The sequence below is a fragment of the Schistocerca nitens genome, chromosome 5, assembly GCF_023898315.1.
Source record: "Schistocerca nitens isolate TAMUIC-IGC-003100 chromosome 5, iqSchNite1.1, whole genome shotgun sequence".
Taxonomy (NCBI): Eukaryota; Metazoa; Arthropoda; class Insecta; order Orthoptera; family Acrididae; genus Schistocerca; species Schistocerca nitens.
In genome coordinates this window covers 793,936,480-793,947,430 of record NC_064618.1, presented here as the reverse complement: position 1 = coordinate 793,947,430, position 10,951 = coordinate 793,936,480, and the positions used below count along the sequence as shown (strand labels likewise).

General features: G+C 39.4%; 1 protein-coding gene across 1 annotated transcript in view; it reads left to right on the top strand.

The window, feature by feature from the left end:
* The first annotated feature begins 1,591 nt into the window (after positions 1 to 1,591).
* LOC126260723 (Down syndrome cell adhesion molecule-like protein Dscam2) overlaps positions 1,592 to 10,951 on the top strand; it is a 329,702-nt gene continuing 320,342 nt past the window's right edge. The window contains exons 1-2 of the mRNA XM_049958060.1: positions 1,592 to 1,596; positions 2,583 to 2,734. Coding sequence (XP_049814017.1) covers positions 1,592 to 1,596; positions 2,583 to 2,734 — 157 coding nt within the window. The remainder of the gene's footprint in view (positions 1,597 to 2,582; positions 2,735 to 10,951) is intronic.

Here is a 10,951-nt window from a genome sequence, read left to right as displayed (position 1 = left end):
GTACAGAATATCTAATAATAATTCAATACTTAAATATACAGCTCTAAAACTGGCAGTATATTTACAATGTGCAGCCGATATTATTTTGGCTGGTATGTCTATAGTTTTTCCGGAGGTATATCGATAATTTTTTCTACTAATATATATCATGTGCCGATTATTATATTTTTTAAATATCGATATATTGGATTCCCGATACTTTTAAAAATATCAGCAGTCCTAGCTGAGGATTGCAAGAAGCGCAGTGCAGTTCACTTCATCAGCTAATGGCACTATTACCTTTCTATGTAGGTTTCATATACGAGTTCTGTCTTTCCGATGTTATTAGGAAGTGTACCAGATTTATACGCTATACATCTCACTTATTTATATATATTGTTAATAATAATGATAACGCACAACAAAGTTTCAGTTGTTACCAGTATCATTTATTTTAATATTAAATTTACGAGCTACGCAAATGTTTTTTTTTTTTTTAGCTGCTACACTTTAATTTACAGAGACAATCAAAAATTCTCAAGAAAGCATAATTCGGAGAAATCATAACTATAGGAGTACTGCGGTGAAGAAAACTCCAGATTAACTGCTCAGTAAATGCTCTGACTGCTTGGATGCGATTGGTATGTCAGTGAATCGTTGCGATCATAAACGGAAAGATTAAATATATGGAAATACTGCTGTATTCTTGTCATGGTGCAGTTTTTACCCCAATCAAACAAAAACCTCAGTTTTTAACAGTTCTGAAACAGAAAATTTCTTCCTTAAGGCTACCCAGCCTTAGCTGACTTATCTTTGAATTTATCATATCCAATTTTTCCACTCATCTCCACGTAAGATGATAATTTGGTTTCTTTCAGAACAAATAGGTCCAGTGTGATCAAACAGGAAGAAATCGTTTTCCCATAACATGTGGAAAAATTCTGTCACTAAATTGCTTTCTGCTTGATAATCTGTTGAGCTGTACTGTAAGTCTGAGTTTGCTGGAATACTTATCAAGAATGTAGAGGGCAAAAGATGATCGGTCAGCCAGACTGACTGCCATATGGACTAGTAGGATTTTTCCTTGGTGGGAAGATTGGAACAGGACAGTCACAAGGGAACCTATTGGTTTTCCTTGATACTTATAGGACTTGCAGGTCAGGTTTGAGACACCAGTTTCTTAATGCAGTGCAACACAATTTTCAATACACAATCGAAAAAATCGACTTAGAATATGTAAAGATTTCTGAGTGCAGTTAAGCACAAAAAATTCAGACAATGTAACAGAGTCACCATAGTGAATTCATGGCACATAAGTCTTGCAATCGCAAAGCTGCAGGTTCAAATCAAGCTAGTATTAACATTTTTATTTTTTATTTTTGTTGAATTCTATATTTATTATGAGATGAAAACATTCATTAGCAAATATTGAATCACAATTCTTTAATGAAGATAAATATAACTGCACTAAATGTGCGTATTTCCAATAAAAAAGTTTGGTACAAAAATGCAGACCACAAAATATAGAACAAAAAATTTATTGTAAGTACAGGTAAACAATATTATTGATATGAATAATTTTACTTTTCTGTATCAAATTTTAATTACTTTCATGTGGTTAGTGATTATTACTTTATTAAAATTATGATTCATTTTTTGTTATGTCACACATAATAAATATACAGTTCAAGTAAAAGTAACAAATGGGATAACTAACAAGAGTTAAATTAGAGAGTTTGCAACTACAAAAACTGTACAGTTGCCACTTTTCTTACTAAAATGTTTTATTGTTCAGAAATACAATAAATTACAAAGTTGTGCAAATGTTGACGCAAAACTCAACCACTACCAATACATCCCGATTATCTGCCGATTTAAGCAAGGAATTAATCTTAAGAACTAGAAAACAAGAAAAAATAGAATAGTACACTAAATTACAAATTTTGTTAAGCAACGTAAATTAATTTTGATTTCTTCTTGCAGAACATTTTCCCTTTGCTATATTGATGAAGTGTTAAAACTGGTTTTACATCTCAGTTTAAGTAATTATACATCATAGTTGTAACGACTGCCACAGCTTAATTTTTTTAATAATAAATACACCTTTATTAAAAGCAAGTTAGTGACCATCTGCTCTGGTACTCGTAAAATGCCTGAGATGTTTCTTATTTAACAGTGCTGGGAAGTCTTTACACCCAAGTCGATTTTTTAAGTTCTCTTTTTAGTATTATGCCTTGCTGCCTTAGGAAAAATTGATGTCTGGACAATGACCTTCAAATCCTATATGTGTGAAAAAATCGAAGAGGACCGATCAATAAGGTCCTCATGACAGTCTTGCGAGGCTATGGGGAGCTGTTCGAATGAGAAGTAGGGGCTGCAACATCTGTGGTTCTGAGAAGGGCTGGAAGAATGGTATGCTGACCCGATGCCCCTCCATTTCTCTTCCAAATGACGCCATTATTACAATGACATGTACAAAATTTCATCCGTAGCACCTGGTGTGTGTGTGTGTGTGTGTGTGTGTGTGTGTGTGTGTGTCCGCCAATACAGTACAGACCGATAGGTTGTGTAGTGACATAGTGATAGAGGGTGTTGTGTTGCAGGTTCGTGATCGGCCAGTATGTGACGGTGCACGGCGACGTCATCAGTCACGTGAATATCAGCCAGGTGCAGGTGGAGGACGGCGGCGAGTACACATGCACGGCAGAGAACCGCGCTGGCAAGACCTCTCATTCCGCCAGACTCAACGTCTATGGTGAGTGCCATCTGCATTTCTAAGTTCATTGGCGACACTGGTATACCAGTTAACACAGCCACGTGACCGACGTTACAGCTAGTCGTGTGGTAGGATCAACCGGTAGCCAGACACGGCTGTTTTCCGAGCTACATCACCTACGCACCGTTTCCCTCCGTCAAGACTCCCTCTGATCACGGCACCAACTCCAAATGCTAAGTAAATTTTCCTTGTGGTGGGCTAAAAAAGCATATACAAATTATATTCAAATTTATGTAGTAGTAAATTAAACATAATTTACCATAATTTTGTTGTGGGCGATGTACCAGCACTTAGTAAACCCACTGGTAAACTGGATGTCCAACTATTTCTGACTGAATGCGTCAGCCAAATATCCTTGTACTTCATTTCTTACGTCATAACAACATGGCGACTACGAAATATAACTAGAATGCAAAATAAAACACTTTCGAATTTTGCGCCCATCTGAGCCACATCGGTTGTATCAGATTTCTGGGGAAGAGCAAAATGACTTGGCTCAATATTAGTTCTGCTACATAACTTCGAAATTCTTGCATGATCCAGAACTGACAAACTGGTCGGGAATTTAATTTGTTTTATTTCACTTCTGCTTTACTTGTACATGTCGTTGTTGTGAAGAACAGTACCATGAGATATAGCAGAAATCGATTAATTATGTGCTGCGTTACCAAATATCTAACTAGGGTGTAATTTGTAAATTCAAGTATTGTAAGCAATGCAGAGACCATTTCAAGAAAGTTGCCTTTCTTTGTTCACACATGCAACTAATAATAATAAAAATTAGAAATCAAGTAAACAAGTACTCATTAAGTATAAACTGGTAGCAAACAGGCAAATGGATCTACTCGTATTTCTCAGTCTAAAGCGAATATACATCGTTACACCCTACTTTGATTAACTGGCGTTTAACTGTCTATACTTCTGATCCATACTGTCATAATGCTTCTAATAAATGCTTTGAATATTTGTTTCCTTTGTCTCTTTTCAAATCCGCTGATTCCATAAAATATCATTTGATGTTCCAATAGTAAACCTCCCAGCACTTATTGCTGAACTAATTTATTAATCTTGTTTACCATCTTGTGTGCCTTAACTCCCAGATATTTGAGCTCTTCAACATGTGTAACCGTTCCCATGCTTTTTTCCGCTGTCAAATTTTGATTTGTTTCACCTCCATTAATTTCCAGTGTGTGGAAGACTTTAAAATCATCCAATAATAATCCTGTCATTAAGTAATTCAAGAACTGAGTGAAAACTCTACACTAAGAATAAAAAAAATCCAAAATTATCTCTCACCTAAATTTAATGTTATCAAGGGATTTCGTCAGGAATACATTCTATCATTGATTTCTTTACAAATTGTACAGAGCAAATTTTGGAAAATTGGAAATATTTGACAGTAGATGGGAATCTCAACAGATGTCTGTGTTTATATATGATAGTACTGTATATATGCACTACCGTTTGCTGATGGCCACCTAATATACGTTAAAGGAGGAAAACTGTTTTTCATATGGAACAATCACAAGCATCTAATTACAGTTGTCTTACCGAGAAGAGCCGTTTTAAATGGAGAAAAAATTTGAGAAATAGTGTAATACGAGAGTTAACAGTGAATAGACGATTTTTGTGATTTTATGGTCATATATATGTGACAAGTACTACGTAAATGCGGTAGCTAAATATGAGGCCTTCGAGAAAATTTCACCTGAAGCTATGAATTACACACGACAGTTTGAACCTCATACAGTCCTCCAAACCATTGTGCTTGTTTGAAAATTGTCACAATAGGGAACAGTAGTACTAGAACCGTTGACGTAGAGTGAGACACTGAACGAGCAATATTTTTGCTTCCATAAAGTATAGCACCGGAAGGTAAAAGTAGAAGAATTTCGTACCCAAAAATACCTCAATGTGGAATAAGCGGCTAATCTGTTGTAATAGCTCCTATTTCGATGATTTATGAGTCAGTTTCAATTTGGCGCACCAGGAAGCCATTTCGCAATATGCCGCAGAATAATTGAATAAAACAGGCTCGGCAGTACCATAAAGCGCAGTGGAAAACCTAAAAAGCAACAACGGCTACCGTTTCTTTCCCTGTAACAAAAAAATTAACGAGATCTGAGCCGTGACACTTCCTCCAAACCACTAAAAAAACCTTTGCACATCTAAGCCTCAAGCCAAGTACATTTCGGATACCGAACGCAAATTATTAAAACGCGTGTAAAATCTACGGTATTTTTTAACAGGGTCCACCAATACTAGCGAATAATGACACTCAAAACCCGCAGTACACTTACGGGCAAACCTTGCGGCATCCAGTAGTCACTTGACTTTGCAGGCAACAAACAAAAAATGTCGTTGGCTGGGATGTCGCGCAGGGTGGGTTCAACCCCCTATCGGAAAAATATTCCTCCTCCGCATACATTGGCTCCCGCCTTTGCGGATATGTGAGAGTTGTGTCTTACGTGTATTTGTAACATCTAGGTGATGGTAATGGAAGACGCGTATAGTGTAATGTTATGTTTGTACTGTATCGTGATGATGATGATGATGATGATCAAGAGAGAAGGGAGAGGGTAAAACCCAGTGCCTGCACGTAGCCTTCTCCTTTCGAATAGCACCAAGGAGCCCGCGAGCTTAATGTTCCCATTTGACTGATGGATCACCACCAACAGTATTACACGGCCTCACATCGTGGAACACTGCGAACGGTTTGGAATTTAGTACAGGACTTTGTCACAAAGAATGATGATCAGGAACCATAAGCCACCACCTCTCCTCCCATTGCCTGCTAAAAACTGGGACTGATAACTTCATCCACTTCCAAGATTCGAACCGGCTTACGTCTAACACGATCGCCACCGCACATGCATGCGTTGGCGACATAGGCTACGGATGCGGTTACGAAGCAGTGAGTAGTTTCAAAACGAAGCCTGTTCTGCCCCTCTTCATACATACCACTACTCTCTGGTGCAAAGAGTAGAAATATTTATGAAGTGAGCATTGCATTTTGCTCTCTCTCTCTCTTTTCACTTTACACCAAGACCGAAACATTAACATTACACATATTTTTCCTCTTCTACACGTTTATTTATTAATAATATCAGTGGTGAATAATTGCTATTGCTACAGATGAAAATCGAAGCACATGAAAGGAGGAACAGTTCGTTTCAAAGGTTAAGTACCAGAATGTTGCGTGACAGGAGGCAATAAACGTTGGCAGAAAAGATTCTGTCCCGCGCCAATGAGAAATATCCCTATTCTGTCAGCATGCGGCATTTACTCGTTAACAGAGGGACACATGGCCTCACTTCCAAGTTAATTAATCTGATTTTGTTTACAGCAATGTATTAACTAAAGGATGATAAATGTAAAATATCTACCGAGCTCATTTTCAGATGTAAAATCTTAAAACTACGAGTGGTTGGTCAATTAATTTCGGACTGTTATCACTATGCTGACTGTGGAAAACTTTCTTTCCTTCCAGCAGCTATTTTATTTACTCTTTCTCAAAGCACGAGTCGTTCGAAATATATTATTCCGTTTTCAAATATACACAATCGTCTGCCAGTCGTTGACAACAGATATTCGACCATAAATATGCTTCATGGGCGCCTGCTCTGTACATCCGTACAAGTGACCCACGCCTATATCTACATCAGGACGTAACTCAGCCACATGTTCATATTATTCAAACTATAAATGAATGCTATCAAAACAAAGACTTTAAGACATTTCCACACATTGTCATATGACAAAAAGAAATGATAAATTTTGAAACTGGACGTATACTAAGAAAAGTGTAAATTAATAATTTCTTGGAAGGAAAGAACGTTCTCTACATTCAAGATTTTACAATTACCCAAAAGCACCCCATCTTAAACAACTGTAACGAACAATGAAATAATGATCAGTTTACTGCCAACCTGCAATGTGACGGACCGAAATGTTTCACCAACTTATTTTCTAGGAATCGACTGAAAAACATTCCGAAAGCTATAATATTGTGAAAGTCAGTTCGTTCTGCTCAATGAGATGCAGAAGTCAGTACCTATCAGCACACAGGTTGATGCAATGTTTTCTTGCATTGCAAAGGCGATCGCTACAGTTCTGCAGTGTCATATAATGAACAACGTACGACTTTAGGAATAGCGGATCAGCTTTCATATTGGATAGAGTATTTCTTATCAGATAGAACTAAATAGTCGTTCCCAGCGGGGAGAAATGATCAAATTTGAAAGTAACTTCGCGCCTACCCCAAAGTGTTATAGCGTCGTCACTATCTGGTGCATAAACAGACAACTGGCACACAGACGCACAAATGCTACCATTCACAGATACGTACTTAACTATCATTCACTGTGGTGCAATAGTCAAACACATTAACAAGAAGTAAGGTGACAAAAAAATTGAAAAAAGAGAATGGGCACTGAGTAACACCCGAGCTGTATATGGTTCAAGTGAAGAAAACCGCGAATATCGTAACACGTTACCGGACAAAATTTACTTACACATGCAGAGTGACAATTGTTGAACTTTATGAAAAAAAACGTAAATTATTTACAAACTACGGCGTGCACACACTTTATTCAACATGTAAACGTCACTGCAGACATTTGAATTTAGGTTATGACATGTGTGCTTGCCAACACTGGCGATGATATGCAGCAGACGAATATGAAATTCTGCATGACCCGATCTCAATGACATCCTGAACGGCTGTTTTTAGCTCAGCAATCGTTTTGGTGTCAATGCTGAACACCTTGTCTTTGATATAGCCCGACAAAAAGGAGTTGCATGTGTTCAGACCCGGAGAATATGGCGGCCAATAGAGGGCCCATGCCAGTGGCCTCTGGATACACCAGAGACAGAATGCGGTCCCCAAAGTGCTCCTCCGGTACACCAAACACTCTCTTACTTCGATGGAGTCGAGCTCGGTCTTGCACGAACCATATATTTCGAAATCAGAGTCACTTTGGATAATGGGGATGAAATCACCTTCCAATACCTTCACATACCGTTCGGTAGTCGCCGTACCATCAAGGAACGTGGACGTTGCACGCCACACAGTCACCCGTTGACGGTGATGAGACTTCTCGATCGCGAAATGCGGATTCTCAGTCCCTCAAAAGCGCTAATTTTTCTTATTGATGAACCCATCCGAATGAAAATGGGCTTCGTTGCGAAACAAAACCATATTTACATCAAAGTCCTGTTCGTCAATTCTGTGAACAATAGTGTTGACGAAACATAACCGATTTTCCATGGCCCTGGGGCTCAATGGATGATGTGTTTCAATTTTGTATGGGAAGAGATGCAGATCTTCAACAACAATATGTCACAGTGTCTCTCGGTTGATTCCCACCTGTTGTGCAGCTCGTCTGATCGATTTCCAGGGGCTGGTTTGAAACACAGCGCGTATCTTCTCGATGTTTTCAGGCGTTTTCACCCTTTTTGGACGACCGACATTGCCAACACCTTTATCACGAACACTGCCCGTTCTCTCAAACTTGCGAACCAAATCCGTGATTGTAAACACACGTGGACCGCTTGTCTTCAGCTTTAATTTAGTAGCAAACTTCCTTTGAGCCACGGTTGGGCTGTTATTGTTCGCATTGTAGGCCTTAGCAAGCGCTATACGCTCAGGCACAGTACCGTGACATTTTCATCTGCAAGTGGCCAGCAACAACGAGACGCGTGCTGGTGCCCATACAAATTCCCGTCATGCCTCGCGACCAATCGTGCAGACTGAACGTCCTAAAGCAAACCGTTCATAAGTTATGAAGATTTTATTTCATATAGTTCAATAATTGACACCCTGTAGGTCTTACTTTTCTTCTCATTCCCTAGATAGAGTGAGTTATTAGATTAACTGTCTGTTTTAGTCAGGAACTTCTTAAACTTACTTTTACATATGTCATTCACTGCTCGTGAGGACTGAGTACGCTAGTGGAGAACTTTGTTGTGTTCACCCAAACATCCCAGTGGGCTGGGAACCCACTGCGGTAGCCGTGCGCGTTGAAGCGCCCATTTCCGGGACACGGGGAGGTGCGCCGGCCCCGGAAAAAATCCGTGCGGCGGGCTAGCGACGAGGGCTAGTGTGCTGGTTTCCCACATTCGTCTAGGTGAATACCGGGCTGCTTGTTACCCACGTGGCACCTCGGTTACATTACTCACAAACATTCAGAAAACGTTCTTACATTTGCACATGAGATAATACTAGACACAGACGGATGGGATACACAAATTACGTCCCCTGGGACCACTAACATTGCCAAATTCGAATTAACATGCCGATTCCGAGTAGAAACGGGATAAGGCCAGGAAGGGAAAGAATAAGATCGCAGTAGACTGGAGTTGGATAAGAGATTCCCCAATTGTGAATGTTTGCGAAGCGATTTCCACTTCCAATATTTGCCTGTCAACCAAGAGAAACATCCCAAAACCTTGGGTCACTTAAGCACGTTTTTGTTAGGTCGCTTGCTTATCTGTCTGTCTGTTCAGTACAAGTATTGCTACTCATTTTTACCTAACTTCCCGATGAGCTAGTGACATGAAATTTTAAATACAGCTCAGAACTTGATGACAATGAAATAGTGTAAGGGTAAGAACCACCTAGCTGCAGTAGTGGAGGTAGTGGGGGTGAAAACTGGGTTACAAGGAAGCCTAAAGCAGAGCAACGTCTGACCATTTGGGAGTTCCTCCACGATGGCAGTGCTTAGCAGGTTGCTTCACAGCCTCTGCAGCTGCAATTCAAACTTCTTCATTAAATTTCTACTTAAACTGCTGACTGTACTGTCTCTTTGCTGTTTTACCATTTCAACGCTGACCTGCAGAATATGCCCTGACAAACAGAACTCAAACTTTTCCTATTCGTTAATTACTCACAATACTCAACGGCAACGCGATCTGACTGCTTTAAAATTAACTCAAAAGAATGGCCCTGAATTAGAAGAAATCCTAACAATAACCCATAAGTATCATAAGTCACTTACTTCACATAAAATCTTGATTATACGAACTACAGCAATGCAGCAAACACCAATAATGCCAGCTAAATAAAAGATTCTAACTACTGTAGGCTCTAACTACTAATAGGCGTGTGGTTAGCAAAGGAAAGATTTTATTGCAGAGCAAACAACATATTTAGCTGATTTTACCTTAATCGTGTGACAACCAGTTCAAAATAAATTATATAATCATCAGTAATACCATAAACCTTCATGACGGATACACATTCAGACCGTCCACTCGTGCTAATACTGCAAACTTCCAACACTGCTAATTATTAACCTCTAACCTTTATCACTGCTGTCTACTCACTCCCAGCTCCCATCACTGCTGGCTGTTTACTTCCAACTGTTAGTCTGACCAGCCACAGAGTCTCTGACAGAGTGCACACTGCGCTATCAGAGTTATTAATGCAGAGCGTTACATAGCACTGCCAACATACAAACACATAAACAGCTTACTTACGTAGCCCCCCTGCTCCTATCAAAACATTTTACAAGATAGTTTGGGCAGTGGCCAAGACTAATTTGTTAATTTTTTTCATATCAACAATATCAAATAGATCAAATACACACAATTAGTAATATACTGTTGGTCAAAAGCATAAATTGTTCTCACAGTCCCTAAAGACAGTCCTATCATTCATCATAAGAGTAGCTATGACAGTTTTATGCACAAAGTCTGAGCAATAAAAGAAAATTCACACACAATTAGTGGACCTCGATGCAGTCTTTAAGAAGTAGAGTTGTCCTCCCAACGGAAACACAGTGCTGACTCGTGACATGAAGACAGGTAACTGGCCACAACAGAGCAAACCCACAGCAGAGTGAGTCGAAGTATTGAAGAATATTGGTAGGTAGGTCACCACAGAGCAGACCCACAGTATGCCTTGTAGAAATTATGGTAGTAATGGGCCACCAAAGGTGCAGACCCTCTTTAGTCATTGTAGAGGTTACAGTAGTAGTGGGCCACCAAAGGTGCAGACCCACTGTAGTCCTTGAAGAGATGTCCCACAGCCATCCGTTGCGACTGTGCGGGTGCACAATCACAATTGAAGAGTCTTGCGGATAATATAGCAAGTCTATAAACCATTACTTGTGCACTCACTAATTTTTTGCAGTATCCTTAGAACCAGCAATGCTGTTAACCAGTCTCTTGCTGAATTATTAACACACGTGCAAT